The sequence below is a fragment of the Protopterus annectens genome, chromosome 5.part1, assembly GCF_019279795.1.
Source record: "Protopterus annectens isolate FY-2018-M chromosome 5.part1, PAN1.0, whole genome shotgun sequence".
In the NCBI taxonomy this organism is placed as follows: domain Eukaryota; kingdom Metazoa; phylum Chordata; order Ceratodontiformes; family Protopteridae; genus Protopterus; species Protopterus annectens.
This window is the reverse complement of record NC_056736.1, coordinates 514,253,201-514,280,022: the sequence shown is the minus strand read 5'-3', so window position 1 is coordinate 514,280,022 and position 26,822 is coordinate 514,253,201. Positions and strand designations below refer to the sequence as shown.

Sequence of the window (26,822 nt, the reverse complement as noted above, 5' to 3'; positions counted from 1 at the left end):
AACATAGTGGTCTTAAATAAACTCCCAAAATAATTGGGGTAAATTTCCTGGTACACGTTCCCCATCACAAAGTAAGGAAGCATCAAGTTAAACGAAGGTATTTCACTTGCTTGGTTCCTTAAACGCAAAGCCTTCAGTTAGTCACATCTTTGTGTTTTGCTCTGTGTGGTACGAGCCCCCCCCCCCCACACACACACACAGACACACACACACACACACACACACACACACACACACACACACACACTTTTCTTTTTATTTTTTTAAATTACTCCAAGTCTTTTTTGAGTTTCTAATACCATGACTAGAATGGAACCCATTTCTAAGTCAAAGTATGATTAAACTTCACGAAATTAGTATTGTTTCAATCTTTGACGTTAGCCAGAAGTGTACTTCACAGCACCCACAATGAGCCCAGTAATGACTACATCTGCAATTCGGATGGAGTTACATGTATTGGTAACATATTTAAATACGACTGTATATTCTTTTTTATAAGACCCATTTGCTCCTACTACTACTGAAACTGCCTGGGTATCTTTCTTCCACATTGCTCTCGTTTCTACCTGCAAATATTTTATAACTTGGTCTCTTTCTGTACGCAAGACACTGTAGTCAGTGGGTGTAGCGATTTCAATGATCAATGCTACTTTTGTCTTCTTTTCATGGACAACTACATCTGGTTTTCTCTCATCTATCTTTTGAACTGATGACATCATCATTTTCTATGATGCTTCATGGCTCATGTTTCCAGTGTTTTCCAGCTACTTCATTATTATAATGTTTGCACAATCCCCAGTGCAAGAGTCTTGCCATGTTGTTATGCCTTTCAATATACAGTCCTTCTGCCATTAGCATGTTACATCCAACAACAAGGTGTGCAACCGTTTCCAATTCTGTTTTGTAAAACCTACATTTGTCTGTTTCTCCCACATGTTCAATAGACTTTGTAAACCAACATGTGTGTAGTCCACTATCTTGGGCCACCAATATTAACCTTTCATCATTTGGTTTGAATTCACCTCTCCTTAACCATTCCTGCATTTGATCCTGATCGACATGAGGTTGTTCCAGGAGTTTTCTATACTTGCAGCTATACTTATGCATTTTACACACTTCTTACCTTCTCATCTGAGCCTTCACCTTTTATTCTTTCTTTTGTTTTTGGCACATTCAGTTGCTGCCTAATTTTTATCTACTTCTGGTTTGAGTTTCATTCCCGCTTGACGCCGACATGTCTCTGCTAGACTAAGCAGTGAAGTAATCTTAGATTCATTCTCTTCATGTTTCAAAACTTTCACTATGTTTGGGTCCTTTGAGGTCAGCAGATACGTATGCAGTCCTATGATTGCATATCTATACAAATAATCAGCTTCAAGGTGACCCATACCTCCTTCGTAATGGGGAATATATAATCTTGGTAAGCACTGATTTTTATAAATCATCTGATGAGCATGAAGCATTCTTCTTGTTTTCCTGTCTAATCTATCCAACACCTTTTGGAGCCAGTCAGGCACTCCAAAACTGTAACGTAGGACAAGAAGAGCAAACTGGCTTATAGCTTGAACTTTGTTCCTAGATGTCAACGCTGTTTTTAGAATTAATTATTTTTACTTTGTGGAGGGGAACGTGCCAGGAAAATTACCAAATTTTTTTGTGAGTTTATTTAAGACAACTATGTTAAAATCATGCAACCAAAGTTATGCGGGCAGAATTTTATTCCAAGGCTTTTAAGTTTCAATAATTTTTAAAGTTTGAACACTTAACTTGTTTTTACTGTTATTGCGCCTTTAAGCTGACTTGGCAGTTGGTTACCTTGTACTTTTTCTGGGCTTTTGATTTAAATAAGGCAACCATGAATCATTAAGTCCCTTGATTTTTGGGACAAAAGTTTTAAGGTTTTATTGTTTTTCACAATAAATTAAGTTTTTATTACTGCCTTGAATTCTGCATTAATTTCACATTGCCTTTGAGCCTACTGAAGTGAACTGTGGTGGTGTTCTTCCTCTATTTCGCTACACTGGAGTGTGGCTTCAATACGTTTCATTGAAAGTAGAGAGGTGGTATCTTGGTGGAGTAATCTGAAGACTTGGGAGCCCAGATTATGTTGAATCTGGCTTGCAATGATTCTTCCATAGATAAGCAAGACAGTGGGGTTCAGAGCAAGAGGAATTACGACGAAGTGGCATATTTTGTTAGGCATGGTCTGCAGTGTCGACGTATTTTTGTTAGAAAAAGTAGCAGTATTCAAGCTGTGAGAGCAGAACGCCTTTCCCAACAGCCGCCCTAGCTAGCACTGAAAGGTATTGAGATATTTTGTCAGCCCAGAAAAGGGGGTCGTGGGTATTTGATTTTAGACTTAACCTTTTGAATATGCTCCTGAAAGACAAGATATTAGTTAAGCTAGATGCCTAGCTATCTGAAAGAAGTGGGTGTATCAATAAGGTTGTTGTGCAGGTGAAAAATCTTGAGGGAGCTGGGAGCTTTGTAAAGGTCTTAATACCAAACAGAGCAGCTTTAGTTTACTTTTTTTTTTTTTTTAGGGAGGAGGGAGTTAAGGAAACGGAAACTTTTGGGAGGCATGCCAGTGATTTACTACCAAAAGGTCAGTGTGTAGCTGGGTTTGGATTAACTGTTGTGCTGGGCTGGGCTGGATATGTAGGTAACCATACCACTGGCATATAACAGGAGTTTTAACTGCGGTAGTAGATCAAGGGGTAAGTTATTTATAAAAATGGAAGAGAGTACTGGGGACAGTATTGATCCCTGTGGTAGACCTGAATGACTCTAGGCAATACGTCACAAGCCAATCTGCACAGTAAAGAATCGGTTAGGAAGTTTTCCGCATCAGTGCTAAAGTCATACAGTGGCTCAATGTCTAGGTGGTGGACAAGTAAAACAGACTTGTCCACCATCGGAGACTCATGTCAGGTTAATGAAAATGGCACTGGTAAGATTTCCTTAATCAATGTTAATGTAAGTATTTTAAGTACACCATCAGTTACAGTCCAGAGTGTAGTCAATGCAAAGCTACTTGACCAGAACCCAAGCTGTTTGTTGCAGAGCAGATGATTGTTTTTTTCAGAAATAAGGTAAGGTGGTTACACATTAGTTTTTCAAGTATTTTACCACGGGTGGGAAGTATGGAGATGTGGGGAGTCTTGTGGTGGAGGGTTTTTAGATCTTTAGGAATAGGTCTGACGAAGGCTGACTTCCAGATTGTGCACAAGGTGCTAGTTGTGAGGCTAAAGTAAAAGATATGTTTTAAGGAGGGTGACCTGTACTCCCTAGAGTGATAAAGAAACCAAGGTCTCACTCAATTTGAGTTAATGGGACTGGTTCAGTTCAATGAGCAATGTGTTGTGCAGTAATTTGGGGAAAGTAGAATACAGGAAGGTACTCAGTAAGCTTGTGCTCTGTTTGGGACAGAGAGGAAGGAATGTTATATGTTGAGTGGAGGTTGAAGAAGTCTTTCAGGAAGTCAGAAGGTCTGAGGATAACTGCGTGACAAGTAATATGTCCTTGTAAGGAAATTCCTTTGTAGGATCAATCCCAGAGATGTTAATCAATTTATCTAGCAAGTTTGTTGGAAGGCGTGGGTCTAAAGAAGACCATCTTTGGGGGGTGTCTGAATTTCAAGTTCAGTGGATTACTGAAGGATGGTGAGTGGGTGGACACAGAGGACAAACTGGAAGGGTGGGGGTTATAATGAAATCTTAACACAGTTTCATGTTGGTAAAAAGTTCAGAAATGTCATGTTTGCTGAGGCCATAAAAGTCAAGGTTAAAGTCACCAGAAAGTTATGCATAAGAGCTTTGACTTTATTGAATGTAAGGAGAATACATCCCTTTTCCAGATTCTCCTGAAAAGCCAAAAAGGTCTACTTCTGTCATATCTCCACTTGTGGGTCAAACCCAGAAAAACATCACTGCTCAACATCCACTTATGAGGGACTAACTATGACATACTCAACCTGCCTGCTAAGATATTCTTCTGATAAGGAACACAGGATGCCATGAGTGTCACGTCTGACTCCTGAAGTACCTACCTCCTAGGCCTGCATAACCAGTTAGTATAAGACATAGGAATGCTTTTAGATCCAATACATCTGTCATCATTTCCTTTGCATTTATATGCTTGTTTCTCATTTCTTACCAATGCTGCCTGGACCCATACGGATGTCCCATGGGCCTTACCATGCAATGTCTGGAGAGAATCTGGGTATTATGGGCTAGTTTGAAGGGTACTCCTTGGTTGAGATGTACCTGGTTCTTCCACCATGAGTGAGTGAGTGCTCTTTTTTTTTAAAACAAGTCAGAATGGGGGGATCTGTAAAAGAGTATTCCTGATCTTCTAGGAAGAACATTTTCTGCTGCTGCTTCCAGCATTTCCCTTTGCAGGAGTCAGCTCTGCCTTGGAAGGATGGATGGAAAGATCTAGTGTCTAAAAGCACACTACAGTAAACTGGATGGTCTTATAAATCATTACTACTGAGCATGCCTGAATCAGACAATTGTTTAGTTAGGGGCATATGTGTATGCCACTGGCCATGCATAAAGCTACTACTGGAGAAATCTCTGGGTGCAGCAGACAATACAAATGGTAAAGAAGATGAAGTGAAGTGAATCTTTCCTGCTTTAAATTTTTAATAACTTTTGTGCACTGTTGCAATGGAGATACGGAGTTAGGCATCATTCACATCTAAGGTGACCATGAAGGCTTGCAGCAAGAGAAAAAGAAGGCCTTGAAGAATGAATATTTTGAGTTCTAGTACTAACAAGAAGGTAATCTTGTACATGCGTACCTCACCGGGTGTGCAGTAGCAAGGGCTGCCTTAATTCTGCCCACCACACAACGCCTCGTGACATCACCGTATAATTACATATACACATGAATATTCAGTGCGTAAAGCCGAAAGAGAGAGAAATAGTGACAAAGACTTAATAAATATTCATAGCATCATTGTGACACTGCATTGAGGGAGGCAATTTCACACTGGAGAACACGGGTGGAAAATGGCATTTCAGCACTTCTAATGGAAATATTTTCATAAACTTACAACGTGGCATGGAGGAGGCAAGGTCATGAGGGTGTGAATAACGTAAACAAAAGGCATTTATGAATTTTTAAAGACAGCAATGTCAGCAAACACTGCATTTAATTCACGTGGACTCGCAGAATGGGCTAGTGAAGTTTTCTGATTCGAACATAGCTCAAAGAGTGCAGTGTGTGTGTGTGTGTGTGTGTGTGTGTGTGTGTGTGTGTGTGTGTGTGTGTGTGTGTGTGTGTGTGTGTGTGTGTGTGTGTGTGTGTGTGTGTGAGCACACGCACACAAATACCCCGTACTTCCCTTTTTCAGCTACGTCAGAATAGGCAAGTAAAGTTTGGTGAGCCGAACATAGCTCCCCACTGCAAAAATGAAAGAAAAAAAAAACTTGGACTTGTAATGCTATCCCTTTAGTATCTCTTATTCGAACACATCACAGGGTGTTGGGTGGTAGACAGGATTTAGGTGGGACTTACAGCGGACCTGGGAAGGTGCTGTTCTACATTCACAGGGGTCATTTACATGCCTGACAATCACCTGCACCAGTTCACAAAGTTCATTTGCATACCTGTCAATTAACTGACAATGTATGCATGATGCCAATCAATGAAGGTTGATTTACATATTACAACGATGGAATTTATCCTGTCAATCAAGCTGGCCATTGCCCCTTATGGGCAAAGCTAGCAGGGAGGTACTCATGTATAGGATTGCCAACAAGAACTTCTTCAGCTTTGAAAGCTCCAAGAAAGGTGTCCAACTCATCTCTTTTCTTAGTACTAAAAGAAGCTCCAAACAGAATCCTATATTCTTCTCTATTGTAGGTACTCTCTGACATGTCAGTTTAACAAGACCTCCAACAGAGGTGGGACAATGACCTTTGCATTATTGGGGACTGAAGGAACCCATCCCCCCCCAAGCACCTGGGTATATCCTTGAACTGCAGTCTGTAACCTTGTTTCAGGAAACTGAAGATCCACTTGTCTCCCACCTCCTCTACAAGTAAGACCCTGGCAGTCTCTATTCTTGAGGGAAGTGTGGGTAGGAAGAAGGTAGGTTCTGGGGTTTGAGACTAAATTTCTGGGGTAGGGCTACACGGCAGCTGGACTGAGCCATATGACTCCTTCTGTTGGTCACAGGCCTCAGTATCCCCAGGCTTACCCCTCTGCTGTGCTTCCCAGTGTTCCCCATGTCATAATTTCTTCCCTTTGTGTTGCTCACCTTTCTTATGCTTAGCAAAGGGGTAGCTAGCTCTTGCAAGGGTAGCTTTCCTATGGAAGCTAACAGCAAAAAAACATTCTTACAAGTAGACATATTGAGCAAGGCAAGGCATAATGGTCATCCAAGACTCAGTAGCCCTTAACTTCCTACTATTCCTCTGAACGGGAAAGAACCTAATAAGTAAAGCGTTTCATCGTGGAATTTGGGGTTTTGAATGCCACAGACAATCCAAAAGGCCAGAATCACAGATTACAAAACAAGAACTTTTTGATCTGATGCAGAGAGAATGGGATTTCTTTGAAAAGATTTGTACCAAATATATTTCTCTCTCACTTAGTACTAACCTGTCCTGAAACATCCCCTATAGAGGTCAAATGGTATGACCGTCTTGCTGTAAGACGACCCTCTTGCTTTGAAAACTCCATTCACACAGACCATGTTGGGAATAGTTCTGTGTGGCAGCCTACAGAATGTGCACAGCTGCATTCTATTACTGTTGTCTGTTCCATTTTATAGTTTTTAGACAGTAGTTTAGAGGGCTCAGTAATTTTTCCAGGCAAAGTTAGCTGAAATATTTAAACAAGTACACAATTTTTTCTTTTTATATACAACCTAGCTTTATAAACCAAGTTATTTTATATTTCCCTGCAAAACAGCCTATCACTCTAATCATCACAAACTGTATTGCTCAACTATCTTTTGCTAAAGAATTTTATTCATTTTATTTATTTATTTTATTTATTTCAAATTTGATGACCGGGGAAGTCCACTGGGCCAAGGAGAGCCCATTTTCAGTGGAGGCCCTAGGAGAAAAGCTCCAAAAGCAGTTAACAGAATATAGCAAACAGTAGAGAATGAAAAGTTCCACAACCACGGCTTAAAACAACTTCACTTTTACTTGCAGCAAAAAAAAAAAAAACGCACACTGCTTGTGGAACTTTTCGTTCTCTACTGTTTGCTATTTTGGAATTATTGGAAAGTTCCAGCTTCATCTTGGTGAGAGGTCACTTTTTACTTTCGAGTTAACAGAATATAACATAGTATGGAATATACAGTATACAAAAGCATAAATATACAATTTAAAATACAAAATCAGGGAGTATACGTTTAAAAAACACAAATGTTAAAATACAGATAAAGTCAAAAGCAATACAGAGAATATAATTAAAAGTACAAGTCATAAAGTGTTTATTGAAGTTTAGTGTATTGGGCACTCTAAACTGGCCCTAGGTGTGAGTGTGTGCGTGTATGTGCCTTCTGTGGAAGGTTGGGTGCCGGGCTGGCAACTCGACACTGTAAAACTCCACTGCCAATCATGAGTGGACAGGTGAGCCGCTGTGGCGACCTCTAACCGGGAAAAAGCCGAAAGAAGAAGAAGTGTTTGTTCTAACAATAATGTTAGTGATCGAGGTGATAGTAGAGGGTGTATATTACGTTATCGAATCTTTAAAAGTTCAAACGTCATATGGTCAAACCCATATGATCAAACTTTTAAACGTTCGAAAAGCTAAAAAAAAATAATAAACAGAAAAAACCTACCTGACCATTTTAAGCAGGAGAGCAATCCCCCCATGCACCCCCCTGCTCTTTAAATATACCAACTCCAAGATCGCACTTTTTGTTGTCGTTGTGTCTTTCGGCTTTTCCCGGTTAGGGGTCGCCACAGCGGAACTCCGGTCTGCTAATGATTGGTAGTTGATTTTTACGTGCCGAGTTACCAGCCCTGATGCACAACCTTCAACGAAGGTACACCCATTCACGCATGTCTCCACTCAGAAGACGCTCTAGCTGAGAATCGAACTGGACAGCGTCTTACTGTGAGGCGACAACGCTACCGCAGCACCACCACCGCTGGTTTAACTCCGAAAGGGAAATATTCCCATTCCCCACTGTACAGACATCTCCACTGAAACGTTCAAACTTTTAAAAGTTCGATAATATGGGTTCGACCATATGACGTTCGAACTTGATTTGATAACGTAATATACACCCGACAGCAGATGAGACTGAAGAGAGGTTTGAAAGAGATGGCAGTGTAATTTTAGGTGGGAAGGGAGCAGGAACAGTCCCAGTTTGAGGTAAGGTAAGAATGGAGAAGAGCTTTGAAATTAGAGTGGTTGTGAGTACAGCGGAGGGAGGGGGGAAGTGAATTACACAGTTTAGCTAAGGAGTGTGAGAGAAGTAACTGGCCAGGAGGGCGTAGGGGTTTACAGATTTTAAGAAGGTTGTGATTTTCAGATCTAAGAGTACGACTGGGGAGGTAAGGTGTTAAGATGGATGAAAGAGAGGAGCAGATGGAGGGTTGTAATAAGAGTCTGTGAGCAGTGGTGAGCTGTATGAATTTCAGGTACTTAGGAAGCTCAAGAAAGTTTAGGGAGTGGAGGGAATGGCAGTATTTGGACCCTGTAGCAAACTTACAGACTTCCAGTTGTTTTTTTTAGGGTAAGTTGGAGATGAGTAGCGGGGCACCATACATAAGAGAGGGAAGCAGGTAGGAGGAGGCTAGAGTATGTCTGGTAGAAGCAGTTAGTAATTTTGTCTATAGAGCATACCTAGTTTTTGGTGGGGGGGGGTTTATATTATTTTGGATGTGCGTATACAATTTTAAATGTTCAACAATGGTGACTATGAGTAGTTTGGTGTGAGGTACAATTTTGATTAGTGTGTTATTGTGGCTTTTTATTTTAAAGGAGCTTTTGTCTATGGTGAAATCTCTCGAAGGAGAGAATGTCATGATTTTTGTTTTGTTAGCATTGAGAGCGAGATGGTTGTTTAGCATCCAAGTTTCGGTACTGGAGAAGGCTGTTTGGGTTTTTTCAGGGAGTTTGCTGCACAGGTGACTGTGGAATCATCAGCATACTGGATCAGTGTAACATTATCTATGGATTTGTGAAAGTTATTAATGAAAATATTGAAAAGTAAGGGGCCGAGAATAGAGCCTTGGGGGACGCTGGAGAGACTGTTGAGAAAGGATGAAGTGGAATTTTTCCATTTAACAGCTTGTTGTCTATTGGAGAGAGAGAGAGCTTGTAAACCAGGCTATGGAGGAAGGAGAGAAACTGAGGGAGGAAAGTTGAGATAAGAGTAGAGGATGTGTGAGAGTGTCAAAGGCTTTGGAGAGATCTAAGTAAAGGGTGGATATGATTTTCCTCAGAGTCACAAGCATGATTAATGGTGTCATGGAAAGACAGAAGAGTAGTGAGGCCTGAAATCATGTTGTGTTGGGGTAAGGGGATTGTTTTAGGTATGGCAAGACCTGGTGGTGAATGCACTTTTTGAGGATTTTAGAAAGAGGTGAGAGAATATCTACAGGACGGAAGTTAGTAGTGTCTGTGTTATTGCCGCCTTTGTGGAAAGGGGTGACAAAAGCTTTCTTCCAGAGTGGGGACATAGGCTTCTTGGATGGACCTATTGATAAGAATGGAAATGGGGAGGGCAGTGCTGTCTGCAGCTATCTTAAGGAAAGATGTAGGCAGATTATCAGGAGTGTAGGAGCAAGGCTTTAGTTTAAGGAGGAGTTTTTTTATGTTGCTGGTGGGGATGGGTACCAGAATGCATTTTTAATGCTGGTCACTGATTATTAACTTGTTTATTTAGAGAATTGTAACAATTTCTGTTGGTGCAGGACCTTCAATTACTAGTTCTTACACTGTGTGTGTGTGTGTGTGTGTGTGTGTGTGTGTGTGTGTGTGTGTGTGTGTGTGTGTGTGTGTGTGTGTGTGTGTGTGTGTGTGTGTGTGTGTGCGCGAGCGATGATTCTTTTAATAGTAATTGCTAATCAGGTATTAGCCTTTTAGCCCCATCTGGTAGCAGGTCAGGAGAGCAAGAGACCATAGTATTAGATAAATATTGTTGTGCATTTTGTGTGCATGTTTGTGTTAAGATGGATGAAAGAGAGAGTCAGATGGAGGGTTGTAATATAAGTTTGTAAGCAGTGGTGAGCTGTATGAATTTCAGGTACGTTTAGGGAGTGGAAGGAATGGCAGTGATGGGTGGAGTATTTGGACCAGGTAGCAAACTTACATACTTTGTTATAGCAGGCTTCCAGTTTGTTTTAGCAGGCTTCCAGTTTGTTTTTTAGGCTATGTTGGAGATAAGTTTATAAAGATTACAGTTACTGCAGAAGACTGGCACTGTAATGCAATGATCTCAGAGTGAGAAGCAGGGGGCCCAAGAAAGCTAGACCATGTAACTATTCTGTAGTTGGTCAATGTGGAACACTTTTGGGTGTGGACCCATAGCCTAAAGTGCACAATGTTAAATGTTCTTAATGCCAAACTTCACCTAGTTATACACAGTGATGTATACTCATATAGGTCTTGTATCATAACTTTGGTTTGGTGTCAATGGTGAGAATTGGAAGACAATATCCCTAACGGATTATAAGCCCACACCTATGAGCCATCACATATGTGTCAAACTGGGTGGGATTTTGTAAGCCAGTGCCATCATAATGCCCACTGTATTACGAAGTTACTCAAAAATATTTCCAACTCACATCTATCTCACTCTGTTATTAATAGCCCTTCTCCAACATTGCTTAGAACAGCGTGAGTGATTCCTCTGGAGGTTCCAATTTGCAGATTTCCTCTAAAGCCACTCAAAAATCATCCTTTAAATTCCTCCTTTTTGCCCCCAGTTCTGTGCCAGGTGTTTCCTTTACCTGTGCCCAATCAGTTCATTTATTTTAAGCTAAGAAATGGAATTCCTGGGACAGACAAAAGCCTTACTGCCCATTCGTACCTGTCCAGTAATCCCCCATCCGCGTGCAACAGCCAGGCAGGTAGGCAATCAGCTAGCTTGCTTATTCTGTTTAGTGGCTTATGATTTCTCTTGGTTAAGGAAACTCATTTCAGGTAGTGGCTCTCCTGACCTCCGCTATGGTTGCCCTCCAAGATGCTGTGATGGCTTAGTAGTTAACTACTGTGACTACAGTGTACAGGGTCCTGGGTTCAAGCCCTGCAAAGGAAGCATGGCTCACATGCTGAATTCCCCTTGGCTCACTGTGCATCTTGTACATGGCAGTGCAGGTTCAATAGACTAACTCCACAGGGTAAATGCCTAGTGCTCCTTCTAGATCTCAGTCATGTGGCTAACTATTGGGTCCTCCCTTCCAACAAGATTAGACAGCCGGCAATGGCCACTCACATCCATCCACCTTGCTAGGTCCTGCAAGCACCCAAGCTGCTATTCAAACTCTGCTCACCTGACAGTCAGGCCTAGCTCTCTCCAAACTTACCCTATCATAGTTTTGCTTTGTCAGTTACTGTTACTGCAGCCTTTTTGTCCTGACAGTACATCACATCTGAATAAAGCCAGCTCTCCAGTAGTAATAACTAGAAGCCCAAATTCTTTGCATCAGTGAAAGTATTTCACAGATCTTAGAGTGCAAGGGAAATAAATCAAATGTCTATCACATCTTATCATACAACCAGAAGAAAAGGCATGTCAACCATAAGGTTGGAGACTTAATATCTAGTCCTAGGTCAATTACATTACCCCACTTTAATTTCTAAAACTCAGCATAATTCACTTGATGGCAGAAAATGAACAAGTAGGACACGGAAGGAATCAACAACAAATACACAATGATATAATATGCAAAGGTCATGGTAGTTCACTTCAAAGAGAGAGAAAAACTTTACCCCTGATTTTTTAAGTGAATTTATGTAGTACTGTGGCTTCAAGAGTAGGCAGACTCACTGTCACAAAAAATGAGTCAACCTATATGCTTTAAGCATCTACAACAAGCCAGGGGGTAGTTTTAGTCCAATTCTGTCTGCAAATTCCTGTATTTATGCTGCTGTACGCCATCACACTGAATTACAGCCATAATCTATAATGTTCTGTTGGGATCTAGCATGATGACGCCTTTAACAGACACTTAAAATTCAGAGTGAAACACCTCGTAGTGCCAGTCCTACTATTGCTCAACAGAACACTATGGGGCAGTAGTACAGTAGTTCTCCCAGCAACACAAATATTGAAACTTACAAGCACAATTGTTAAAAGCCTTCTATGGGGCTAGCAGATGCCAAAGAAAAATAAGTATACTACAGGCAACCACATGATCAGTACATCAATATTCCGAAAGTCGACAAAGTAGTCAATGGAACATCAACAACATAATGCACATGCTATGAAACAACCCTGGACATGCAAATTAAAAACAAATGTTTTTTGCAAGAGGAGCAACCCCACACCCCCTGCTAATTAAACATACCATCTCTGAGATCACACAATACTAGGTAAAGAGCATATCCCCCAACCCCAGTCTCATAGCATTCTCGCTTTTCTGACCACCAAATTAAATCTATAAAAAGGTTGTCTACTAACTCAGCAGTCAACCAATGTCTGTGATCACATACATAATAGTATTATGCAACATATATTTACATGTTAAATTGTGGCCACAATACTTTAAACTGGCTCTCCTTGTCGACGATGAAAACTATATCAATTGTAACTAGACAAATGCACCGTACTTTCTAATCTCCAAATCTGCATTATTATTAGCCAAGTTTCTATAGGCCTTTAGCTGTATTATGTTTTTAAGTAATGTTAAGGTTAACAATATTAATAAAGATGTTTAAAAATCAAAGGAGGGAAACAAAATCAGCAAAATGCAAAAGTAGGGCAGGAACTTATCATGGCTTTAACAAAAGAAACAAACCAGAACTATAACTATGTCTACCATTTAAAAACACTTTGCATATTTCATTACCTTTTCCTTGAATACTGCACTTTGATGGGTCAGCTTCTGTGGATACAATGGCCCCATAAATATCAAAACCATCACAGCGACCAGCCTTCTCTTGTGGTGTAAAACGAATTCCACTATCCGCTTTTGGGTGAATATTGTATTCGGTTTCATTCAGTCTCTTTAGTCGACTAACTGTCACTCCCTTGGTCAGCAGGATCTCCAGGTCTGAGCCATTTGTCAAGAGATGTTCTGTAAAAGTCAGTCCAGTTCTCATGTCAGAAAGAAGCTGCTCTAATTGAAGCTTCTGCAAATACAACGCATTTTCTTTCTGTACTTTCAAGTCACTCAGCTGCTTTAGCAGTCTGTCTCTGTGCTTTTCAATTGCTCGCATGTAATTCTGTGCAAATGTTTTGATTTCTTCTCCCACCACCTCCACACGTTCCTGCACTGCCTTACTAGTATTGTCAATTCCTTCTATGGCTCCCTCTAGTGCTCCAATGTGTAACTGTGTGCATTTAAGAAGTTCTCGTACGTAATCTCCATGTTTATTAATTATTCTGCTAGTGAAGTCAAAAGCATGATCACGATGCTCAGTGACAACACAGTCTCGGCAGACTGGATGGTCGCATGTTTCACAGAAAAGCTTCAGCTCTTCAGAAGGGTGAAATGAACACAAGATAGGTTTAGTTACCCTGATAGAACCTTTGATATCACGCAAGGGCACCACATTATGGGACATTGTCTTGGTTTGCTTCCTGATAAAAAAAAGAAACTTTTTTTTTTTTACTACTATAAAAATGAAAAAGCAAAACAAAGTTATTTTTCTGAGGAATTTCTCATTTCAACATGTGATGACAATTAAATTGCTTCGGAAACTTTACAGGACCAGTTTATTTAGCTGCATACGTTCTACAATTCCATCTTAGCTTAAAAGCAAAGTCAAAGATCAGTAGTAAGGGAAACTCACACTTGGCAAAACAGTGCATCCGCTGCTTATATTTACTGCATGAAATCTGCACTCAGTGGTGCTTTAGTTTTCAAAATAACTAGCTTTTGTTATGTACTAATAGTATACATCAATAATCCAGTCCTAAACTGTGTTACAGCAACATCCTAGCAAGGGATGCAGCTGTAATTTTACAGAAGACTACAGTCTTTATTACATGCCATATAGTGAACAGCGTTGTGAATGCATAATGCAAAACTTTACATATAATGTCAATCCATACAACAAACAGGAAAAAGAATGTATGATAACTCCACAATGACAGCAAGTAAAACTGAGCTTTTATTTGCTACAGTTTTTCAGCAGATAGAGCAACTGCTATGTTTTCTACTACAGCCATAAGAAAGTTAAAAATAATTCAGTTTAACTCACCACTTCATAATACTTTGCCCTTCCTTTGAGTTCTTGGAATGGATAGTTGTGTCTGTCCTGGGTGCATTACAGAATTGTAGAGCAGATTCAAAAGTATGCCGACCAGTTTATGCATAAAAAGAATAGTAGCTGAAGACGTGTAAAGTAAGAATCTTACTTATTCCCCTCCAAAGGTGTGGCACACTACACACACCTGCAGATTAAAGGTCTGTACATTTATACAAGTATTCTACACCCAAGCTACATGGAGCAGTTGACTTGTACAGACCAAACCAGTCACTGCTTTGTTTTCAATTTATTTGAACTTCTTCACCAGAGCAGGCCACTGTTGACAATGGACCACTTTCATACTCTACCCAGGAGTATAAAACTCAGTAAATGTCGGATATTTATTTAAGACATTATAAACAAACTCAATCAACAAACAGAAGTATACAAATAAGACAATGCATGCAACCAGATTGTAAGGCAACAGACAGAAAAAGCAATATAATATTTTCAACAAGAGTACTGTATTTCACTGAAAAATTAGCACAACACACCCTCCCTATCATAGCAGTTGAAAAGGGCCTGCATACATTTACCAAAGTCACTACTTGATCTTTTTTTTAATAGTTCACTACTTAAAATCGTGCCTCCAACAACCCCCCCCCCCGACACACACACGCACTGCAGTTAAGTACTGGACCTTCCACCCAAGAGGGCTCTAACTTTATGTGGCTCGATCCCACTTCTGGACACTTGCTCTCAGACAAGCCATCTACTACTTCATAAATTTACTAACAGAGAAAGCCCTTAGGCCAGTGGCCCACCTCCAAAGTTCAGTGCACAACACACCTTCTTTGGTTCTCATTCTGTTTATTGAATTTTACCATGCTGTCTACCTACATGGTCTACAACCTCTAGATTTTCACCACAGTCACTGCACTACTAAAATGTGGGCGTACATTCTGTCCTTCGTTCACTTCCTGTCATACCTTCAAAGCTGAAGTGGTGACAAATATAAAGGTCTCTGTAGCCAGCCCAATAAGCTTTCCAGAACGGGCTACAGCATCCAAATGGTTTTACTTTCACGCAGCAAACAAATACAGACAAAAGTAGTAGGTTTTGAAAAACTCACTGATTCTCTTTTTGCTGATCTTACTAAAAGTATTTCCATCTTCCACCCCTTTATTTCCCCAAGAGCTACAGGCAATCACCTATTAAAGTAATTCACTTATATGATTTCAAAATGACTTCCTCATAAAAGATGAAAATAACTACCACCCTTCTCAGATTCAGTCAGTCTCAAGTACTTTTTCTAGCCTCTCCTCTTCCCAGTTTTAATACCCTCATCTCCTACCACTCCAAGCAAAAAACTGTGTACAAGGTCCTGCCTAGGCTTCTCAAATTTCTTTTTGCATCAGCTCCAACGTTCAGAAGGATTTTAAGCCTACAACTGCATTGCTTCACATAGCATGACTTGCACTGTAACCTTCTCTGCCATGCATTAAGATTGCTACTGCTCTATGAACCCAGGTCATAACTGAACCTGCTCACCTATCTGGTAAATAAACAGCAATAAAATAAATAAATTAGCTATTCTAAAAATAAAGCTGCAGTACGTCACAGCTGCCTACCAGCACAACATATTCCAGACCCTGGACCCTCTTTATAACCAGTAGAAGCAGTCTAATCATTCAAATACTTCAGGTTATGATTTAATATTTTATTTTCTCCCCATACATTGATGTATTACACTGTAGAATAAATTGGCAACATAGTACATCAGTAATAATCTTCCACTGGAGGCCACACGAACCTGGCAGAAAGGAACCTGCATTCCCCAAAAGGAACAGAGACTTGTCTTCAGCTGCCTTGCTTCCTCAGTCTGCAGATTCCTAGCAGTACTGGTTTCTCATTTCTTCTTTTTCTGTCAACAGAATCATTGCATATAGCTAAGTAGAACGGGCTGGCTTTACAGCTGGAAGTTTTCCTTTAATATTCAAGTTTTTCTTTTTTCAACCATTCAAAATGTCAGAACACCTTACTTTTTGCTCACTTTTGAGAGAACCTTCTTTCCAGCTCGATCTGTGGTGACCAGTTAGAGTAGTTGTTCCTGTGCTGAAACAGCCAGGTAGGGCAGGATGAAAGTGCATAACCTCTGCCAGTTTGCCCATCCTGGAAGGAGGGAGGGACATACAACTGCTCTCATGAAAGCAAAGGCTTGTAAAACACAAGAAGTCACAGACTGGGGAAAATGGGCTTGGTGTTCACAAGACAGTGAAAGCAAGCCCCATGGGCATGTTTGTGCAAGAACACACATGTAAGGGAAGAATACCATATGCTCATGAAAGCTGCAAGTGCTCACAGCAACCACCAAGGCAAGGATTAGAACCAAAAAGAAATGCATCCAGTCTGTACCTGGCATTGTGTGGGATGCTGACCAAAGCAGGAAGTGATGTGTAGTTGTCAGTCTGAGGAACAAGATACACTCTTCAGAGTCCTGAGCTGTGTGTTTTGTGCGTGTGGGTTGGGGGGGGGGGGGCTACACCAGCGCTTTAGTCTGACTGTGTCCTCCCTGACAATAGTGAAGTGAAGATAGGGTGCTGTTAGAGGCACAAACCATCTTTGTTGCTGCCAGAATGACAGCTCTTCCTGATATCTCCTGCTCCTGCACTTGGGATATCCGGTATGGTGTGTGTGGGGGGAAATGAAACAGGTTCAAGTCTGACTGGTACAGGCTTGATAGCAGGCACAGAGGCAAAAAAAAACACCTGTCGGTGACAAAAAAAATGAATCCTCCTTCCAATTCTTGACACCAAAATTCACATACTGTCATTGATAAAGTACAGTTTTGTACCTACCATAAATGTAGATGTTCGAGGATTCCCTTGCTGCAGTCCTGACAATTGGGTATAGTCCGCGTCCCAGTCGGCCCGAATACCAGAGCAGGGTACTAATGCGCATGACCGACGCTATCGGCTCAGTCTTTTCTTGCCCCAGATGTCAGAAGACCCAAAAAGACAAGTCCCAAAAACAACCTGCACCAAAAAACATGTACAATATATACAGTAATATATACAAAAATATAAGCATGTAAACTCACCTACACAACCACCCTGAAACACAGAGGGAAGGAGGGAGGGGCAGCAAGGGAATCCTCGAACATCTACATTTATGGTAGGTACAAAACTGTACTATGTTCTTCGTCTTCCCTTGCTGCAGTCCTGACAATTGGGTAGAATCCCAAAGCAGAGGTAAGGGAGGCTGGCAAATTATAAAGTAGCAGGAGCTGACAACATGCCTTGTAAAACAGCTGTGGCAAAACCAGCTCTAGTCTTAGAGTATATAGGCAGGTGATAATGCCTAGAGAAAGTATGCACTGAACTCCAAGTAGCTGCCTCCAGAATATCCTTAGTTGCCACCCCTTAGAAATGCTGTTGAAGTGGCAGTAGCCCTAGTGGAATGAGGCCTAATCCCAGCTGGAACCACTTTGCCATGATGGGAATAACAAAATGCAATGCAAAAGCCAATCCACCTAGAAATAGTTTGTTTTGACACAGGCTTGCCCTGTGAACTTAAAGCAAAAGAAACAAGTAACTGCTGAGACTGCCTAAAATCTTTAGTCCTGCTCAAATAATAACGCAATTGCCTGTGTACATCTAAAGTGTGCAAAATCTTTTCCCCTTTATTTTGAGGATCTGCAAAACGTAGGCAAATGAATAGTTTGGTTTAAAGCCACACTAGAAACCACCTTAGGCATAAAGGAAGGATTAGTACGTAATGATACCCTGTCCTTATGGAAAATCAAAAAGGGCTCTACTGCCATAAGGGCCTGCAACTCAGACACCCTTCTTGCAGAAGTAATAGCCAACAGAAAAGCAGTCTTCCATGACAAATATTTCAATTCAGCAGTAGCTGCAGGCTCAAAAGGTTGTAGAGTAAGTTTTTCCAACACAAAATTGAGATCCCAAGCAGGAGTAGGAGCTCTACGGGGTCTTATATTCTTTGCCCCTCTAAGAAACTGCTTGAACAAAGGATGCGAAACAAAGGTGGGTCACAATCATAGTGAGCTGAAATTGCTGCAGCATGAATCTTTATGGAAGAGAAAGACAAACCTTTGTCCAATAATTCAGTAAGATATTGAAGAGCCACACTCAAATTAGGCTCTGAAATCTCCAAATTCTTTGCTGTACTCCAAAATAAAAATCTCTTCCATTTTTCTGCATACTCTCCTAGTACTAGGCCTTCTAGCTTCCATAATCACATTTAAAACTTGTTGAGGAAGCTGAGACCTACCATGCCTCAACACAGAATATGCCAAGCTGTGAGATGAAGAGATGGAAGCTTGACATTGAGCAGATGACCGCCCTTCTGAGATAACAGATGAGGAATCAGAGGTAAAGGCCATGGAGGCTTCTTTACAAGACTCCTTAGAAGTGGGTACCAGTGTTGCCGAGGCCAATCTGGAGCTATCAAAATCATCCTTGGCCTGTCCTGTCTGACCTTTAGTAATACCTTTGGAAGAAGAGGTAGAGGTGGAAAGGCATAGACATGAAGGTTTTTCCAACTGAAAGACAGAGCATCCACTTTCCAAGCTGTGTGATGAAACCCCTTTGTGCAATACTTTGGCAGCTGGTGGTTTAGTGGAGAAGCGAACAGATCTATGTCTGGAGTTCCCCATGACACTGTCAATTTCTGAAATACATGAAGATCCAGTTTCCACTCGTGGGGATCCATGATTTGTCTGCTTAATACATCTGCTAGGGAGTTCTGTGCTCCTGGCAGAAACCTTGCCTGAAGAGTCAGTTGCAGGCTTAACGCAGTCTCCCATAGAATCATTGCTTGCCTGCATAGAGGATAAGAATGTGTTCCCCCTTGCTTGTTGATGTACCACATGACAGTTGTGTTGTCTGTCAGAATCAACACCTGCCCTGGAAGAAGTAACTCCTTGAACGCCATCAATGCAAACTGGACTGCTAACATCTCCTTCATGTTGATATGTAGATGCTGTAGTCTGGCAGGCCACTTGTCTTGTATCCACTTTCCATTTAGATGAGCTCCCCAAGCAGTGTCCGAGGCATCTGTCGTTAAAATCTGACTCGCCTCTGGCCGGGTCACAGAGAGTCCCTTGTTTAGGTGACATTCCTGAGCCCACCACAAGAATTCCTTTTGAAGGCAAGGTATTATTTGAATGACAGTGTCCAAATCTTGGCAGTGCTGTGTCCATACATTTTGAGATACCATTGCAGCTTCCTCATATGCAGTTTGGCATTGGGAAGCACCAGAATACAAGATGCCATGAACCCTAATGCTTGAAGGACTGTCCTTGCAGTCAGCACGGACTGATGAGATAGTTGATGGAAGTAAAGTGACAGACTCTTTTGTTTGTCCGGGGTTAAAAAGGCCATCTGGGCTGCTGTATTCAGTCTCACACCCAGAAAGCACATGTCTTGAGAGGGTACTAGACTGGACTTTATTTCGTTCACAGAATACCCTAGGCATCTTAGCACTGCTATGACATATTCCAGATGCTGTAGAAGGTGTTCCCTTTCTTGAGCCAGAATCAGGCAGTCGTCCAAGTAAGGATAAATTTGAATGCCTTGAAGCCTGAAGTAAGCTATCACTGGAGCCAGAACCTTTGTGAATACTCTGGGCAGTAGATAAGCCAAAGGGCAATGCAGAGAACTGATAATGAAAATCTCCAGTTGATACTTTCTGCAACTTAGCCTTATGGGCACATGAAGGTAAGCTTCCTTGAGATCCAAAGTTACCATCCAGTGATCCTTGCCCAGCAGAGGTAACAGTTGCTGTAACGTCAACATCTTGAACTTGGGAATGTCCAGATAAGTGTTGAGGATAGATAAATCCAAAATTGGTCTCCACGTGTTCCCCTTCTTTGGTACTAGGAACAGGCGAGAATAAAATCGCCCCTTTCTGACACAGGGACTGGCTGAATAGCCCCTATCTGGAGTAACTGAGAAACTTGCTTGTGAGCCTCTTTTCTTTGTGGAGGAGGAACATCTGGCATGCCTTTGAAAGGGGGCATTGTGTGGAAATAAAATCTGTACCCGTGATGAATGATATCCAGCACCCATCTGTCTTGAGTGATTAAATCCCAATTTTCTTTGAAAAGAGACAATCTTCCTCCCAAAGGAGCTGCCAGGCGAGAGTCCACTGGCAGCTGAAAAGGCAGGTCATTGGTTCTGCTTACGAAAGGACTGACGCCTGCCCTCACCAGAAGTCTGAGCAGGTGAACTGTCTGATCTAGGCCTAAAGAACCTTGAGCCCTGCCCCTACCACGTCTAGACCTACCCCTAGACTGGGAACCATAAGCAGGATATGTCCACCCCTTAGCAGGCCAATTTCTACTAAACTTGGAGGCTGCACCTGCAAAAATCTTTAACAGTCTGCATAGACTTAGCTTTGTCCTCCATTTTCTTTAAAACTGCTTCCACAGGCGGTCCAAACAACACATCAGACTGTAAAGGAGCATCCAAAATCCTGGTCTTAACATGCTCAGCTAAATTCTGATCCTTCAACCATGCATGTCTGCGAAGAACAGAACTAGTAGCAGCCACCCTCGAGGAGGCCTGGACAGCATCAAAACCACACTGCAAAGAATGCTTACCCACTTGTTCAGACACATGAACCAAATCCAGCAATTCTTTACACTCAATACCTTCCGCCAAAGCATCCACCTTAGATTTCAATTGTGAAAGGAGATAATTCTGATATTTCAGCATATGAAATTGACAATTCAACGCCCTCATGGCTAGAGTGGAAGAAGTATATACTTTCTTACCCCACCTATCCAAAGCCCTTGCCTCTTTATCAGAGGGTACAGGATTTTTAACCACAGAAGCTTTAACACCTTTAGGCCCCTGAGAAACAGTTTCTGGGTCCGCCCTGGGACTCTTAAACAAATACTTATGAGCTTCGGGCACCCTATAATACCTATCAGGCTTAACAGGAGCAGGAGGCAAGGAATCAGGGTTCAGAGAAGCCTCTGCAAAACATCCTCCACCACATTCAACACAGGAGGAATAGCTAAGGGCCTATGCTGGGGCAAAACAAGAATTCCCTAAGCCTTTTCTGGAGTCAGAGTAATCTTGGCCTTCCCATTTAAAGTGCTCCCTCATGGAGTGAAGAGTCTCTGAAAATGAAAAATCCTCAGGAGGAGAAGCTGAAGGAGTGGAATCATCCACATCAGAATCAGAATAAGTAGGAAACTCTTGCAAGTCTTCCACAGAAGACTCTGAAGCCTGTGAACACTGTTCAAAACTATCAAACTCCTGTTCCACCCTAGGCCTCTTATCAGGTGGGGCCATAGAACCTCTAATCAGAGTAACCAAATCTTCTGCCATTTTAAGCATATGTTTCTTAGGCACAGAGCTCGAAATGCTAGGAGAAGCCCCTACAGAAGCTGAACTTGGCCTTCCTCTAAAAGAAGCTTTGGCAACAGAAGGAGAGGCCCTAACTACCTTGGGAAGAGAGGGAAGAACAGTTACCTGAGGAGCCCCCTCAGCCTGGCCTACCTCCTGAGAGGGCACATCCTGTAACAGTAAAGTATCTGCCTGAGACTCCATAGAGACTCCTGGCAAAACCTCTGGCTCCCCTGAGCCTTCTAAAGGACCGACGTCCGGGACTGCCGGTTCCTCACCCCTAGACTTCACTGTTTTGTCCTTGCGCTTCTTAGATGAAGCGGGCGTCGGAGCATCCGACGGCATATAATTGCAACGCTTCCCAAACACTAACCTAGCACAATCAAGCCTCCTCTTAATAGTGCGCTTGTTAAATCTAGCACAAGAGCGGCAACCAACAACGTCGTGCTCAGGCCCTAAACAAGGTATACACAATGTATGATAATCCCTATGCGGTATCTGCTTCCCACAAGAAATACAGTTATTCACTTTTTCTGACATCCGGTTAAATACTGAGGCAAGAAAAAACCAAAATGTTGCCCAACGGGGTTACTTAGCCAACTCTGTATTCGGTCTGAAACTCCGGTTTCGGAAAATCTCAGAACGCCAACCTGCACTCGCAAAATTGCTTCTGCATCGGACCATGCGGCAAAAAAGACTGAGGAAATGACGTCGGTCATGCGCATTAGTACCCTGACGTACTGACGTCAGTCTAAGGCGCCATGACCGACGTCAGCCTTATACTCTGGTATTCGGGCCGACTGGGACGCGGACTATACCCAATTGTCAGGACTGCAGCAAGGGAAGACGAAGAACATCAAGGCCTTAAACATTCTTGGCCTGAAACCTACTCAAAAATGGTCGCTCCTCCTCACATACAATTGCAGCACCCTCAGAGGGCTAAAGACATCTTTCCACATTTAGGTGCCAGTGATTTTTCAAGTTATCTGACAGTCTTCACTCCCACCCTATACTTCCTAATACTAAAACTACATTTGTTTCACAAATCTATTAATCTATGCCAGAATACCTACATGTGCATGTACTGCCCTTCCCACCTACTTTTTGATTCACTGTCTACTTTCAACACTCTTCCTGTTATTAAACCTTTTTGCTCAACCTGTTTTTTTTTAAACAAGAAACATCTTTATTAAACCATCACTTACGACACAGATAATCATACATTTATATAAATGAAAACAAACCACACCAACACAATCCTAGTCGCAAGCATTTTACATCACAAACCATACTGACACTCCCAGTTGCAAACATTATACATCACTTATAATCTACCCAATCTTTTTTCAGTCAAACATTACATAGCTCATTTAAGTCCTGCCTTCTTTTAAACCTCATTCCTCCCCTGTATACATTGTTCTCAGTTCCCACTTTTTTCCTATGTAGTTTGCTCCTACCCTTTTCTAAAGATCTCAGTTCTAGTTGTTTTATGTCTGTTACCATATTCAATACTTCTAGTATATTTGGTTTAAATTTTGATTTCCATTTTCTAGTAATTGCTTTTTTGGCAGCCACCATAAATAGACACAGCAAGGTCTTACCATGTCTAGGCTATTCTGATTCAGTTTCACAGCTCAGAAAAATCATCTCCCTCTCCCTCATCACACCAATCTGCCAACCCAGCATCTCTGACACTGCATCCCGCAGGAAGTCCACCAACTCATCCCACTCCCAGAAAATATGTTCCCAGTAACATCTTTCTTCCCTGTCACACCTGCAACATTTGCTGTCTACTTGAGGAAAAATTCTCTACTTTGGGTATAAAAATATTTATGTAAACATTTCCAAGCAAAAATCCTAAACCTTCTAGATTTTGTTGCATATTTGGGAGACATAAATATATCCGCCCATTGTTTCTTTGTGAACTGCTTATCCAGTTTCTCTTCCCAATCCTTCCTAACCTCCTCCGATTGATTCTCATAGTTATCATGCAATATTGTATATGCTCTAAATATTCCTAATAGCAGCTTCTGTTGTAGATTCTACTAAAAACTTTACCAGTGCTGGTCTTTGGTTCATCCCCCCCCCATTGCTTTCTCTTTGCCTATACTCTGATAAAAATCCTTGACAGGGAAAGCAATCTTTAACCTGCAGTCCAAATAAATTATTGGCATCTTCCCATTCTATCATCTTTCCTCATCTAGTTATTTGTTCCCAATACCTTGGTTCCTTTGCCAGTTTTCTCCAATACATTCCAGCCCCCCTCTTGCCTATATCCCAAATTGCAGTCATCCCTATTGGCAGATCTCCTTTCTCCAGTCCCGTGTTGGCTTAGTTCTTAAGATACTGTCTGCTACTTTATAGATATAATATTCTTTATGATTACTGTCATTCTCCTTAAAGGCCTGCATCCAAAATCCCAGTCTCCTTGTTTCTTGAGCTTCCCACCGGTTTCATTGTCATCCCTTTCCAATTTGAATTATAGTTTTCTGCTTGTTCTACGTAGAGGAACCTTTACTGTGTAGCTCTGAAATACCCCTTCAAATCGGGCAATCTCAATCCACCCTGTTCTACTGGAAGATTCCCACTTGACTCTTGCCATCTTCCTCTCCTAGATAAAGTCCTTCAGCTCTTTACTAATTGCTAATTTGGGAGAGCGGTAAGGCAGTACATTCAATGCAAAGGCAGTATTTGTTTAAGATCAACACAAAAGACTGCTGTTTACCAAATAGTGAGCCGACACTCACAATATATAAGCAAATGTCTCAAGTCCACACTGTGGTCAATAAATCCACTCGATAAACATAAATCCAGTATATATTCCAAATTTCGGCAGTATTCACTTCACCAGCTTTCCAAAAAGAAACGGATCGACCACATAGATATAAAAGATATAAACTGAATTTTATTCAAACAGTCTATTCAGTCTATATCTTTTATATCTTTGTGGCCGATCCATTTCTTTTTGAAAAGCTGGTGAAGTGAATACTGCCGAAATTTGAAATATATACTGGATTTATGTTTATCGAGTGGATTTATTGACCACAGTGTGGACTTGAGACATTTGCTTATATATTGTGAGTGTCGGCTCACTATTTGGTAAACAGCAGTCTTTTGTGTTGATCTTAAGCAAATACTGCCTTTGCACTGAATGTACTGCCTTACCGCTCTCCCAAATTAACATTTTATACTTATTAAGCAATGGTGGAGAAGCATTTCGAACGGCCATTACTCTTTTTATTTTTATCTTTACTAATTGCAATCAACAACTTCTCCTGTTTGATAAACATATGCCAGACTTGTGTATAAGACTAAAGGGACTAAAAACATTTTAACTGCTTGTATCTTACTATCCATATAACAAAGCTTCCATTTTCTCAGTTTCTGTATTATCTTTTGTTTAGTCTCTTCTCACATAACCTAATCCATACTCCTAAATACTTAATTTTATTATGTCACCATAAATATGGATATCGCTGAACCAATTCATATGGGGTTTATATTAGAACATAGAATGTTCTAAGTAGCAAATGCTCACATGAACGAAAATGCAGGATCTGGAAAACGTTATGGAGGTGGGGTTGTGCCCCCCCCCCCTGCTAAATATATATTCCAACTCCAACAGCGCACTACAGTGAGGAAAGGGCAAATATTCTGATCTTCACTGTACTGCGATAAAAAAAAACTTTGAGGTGCTGCATTTTCACACATATCAGCATTCGCTATTTATAACATTCGAAGTTCTAATATAGACCCTTCATACGTGGGTACATAATTTACCACTATTGCCTTTGTTTTAGCTTTGTTAGTTTTGTATATCAAAAAACATTTGAAACTGTTTCAAAATGTTCCACAACACTGTAATGTCACTTTCTGGTTTTTGTCAGGTATAAAATACTATCATCTGCAAATAGAGCCAGCTTTTCTTGACTACCATACCAATTATATCCTTGAATTTCTGAGTCCCTTATTTTCTTTGCCAATGGTTGTAAATATAACGCAAATAACAAAGGGGAAACAAGACACCCCTGCCTGGTTCCTCTGCTTAAGCAGAAATTAACAGAGAGGAACCCCACGCTCACCTCTGATCCCTCATATAACCTCCTAATCAACCTTATAATTTTTTTTCAAGAAATGCAAATGATTCCATTGTCCTGTTCATAAAGTCCCAGATTACTCTGTCAAATGCTTTTGCTGCATCAAGACCCAACAACAACAATGGTATTCTCTTGCATTCTGCTTCCCTCTGGACCACCAACGCTCTGCTAATGTTGTCAGATGTTTGCCTCCCCTCCGCAAAACCACACTGATCCAAATCAGTTTTGGCATTACATTTGCCATTCTTTTAGCCATTACAGACATGAACACTTAATGATGGTTTAGTATTGAAATGAGCCTGTATAAAGCTGGATCTGATGGATCTTTATCCTCTTTAGGTATTACAGCTACCACTGCTTTCTTCCAAAATGTTGATGCTTCTCCTCCTCTTAAAATACTGTTAAACAAAACCTTCCGAATCTTTATCATTTTTTTTCCTCATAACTTTCAAACTTCCACATGAATGCCATCTATTCCTGGAGACTTCCTGTAGACTGCATACATCATAATTTTTATCTCATCTCCTCCTATACTAACCATTAGTAAATGAGCCTCCTCTCCCTCTAACCTTGGCATATTTAATTCTTCCATAAACATTTCCACTTGTAACTTTTCTTGATTTCCATATTTCCCTGTTTTATACAGACTTTCATACAATTTCCAAACTACTTCTAATACCTCTGCAGAATCTCTTTACCTTCCTTGTTATAGGCTCCATAATCTTGGAGATAGCCCTTTCCACTTTCTGTTGCCTGAGTAGTCATACTAAAAGTTCTTGTGCTCTAGTGTAATTATCAAAAAACTGGGTTCTTGCATGCAGCTAGCGAGACATTTCCCTGCGAGTTACATCACCGAAACCAGAAGGCTGCAGCAGAACTTTGCTGTAGGGCAGGACGGCTGAAAACCACAATCATTGCAGTGGTACAGTATGAAATGAAATGTAATATATCGCACCGATCCCAAAGGACAGCTACGCGGCTGTATTCTAACAGAGACAGCTCCGCTAGA

General features: G+C 41.1%; 1 protein-coding gene across 1 annotated transcript in view; it reads right to left on the bottom strand.

Annotated features, from left to right (window-relative positions):
• The window catches only part of TRIM45 (tripartite motif containing 45), a 640,498-nt gene that overhangs the window by 244,794 nt on the left and 368,882 nt on the right, over positions 1-26,822 (bottom strand). The window contains exon 4 of the mRNA XM_044073131.1: positions 12,993-13,726. Within this exon, the coding sequence (XP_043929066.1) occupies positions 12,993-13,726 (734 nt within the window). The remainder of the gene's footprint in view (positions 1-12,992; positions 13,727-26,822) is intronic.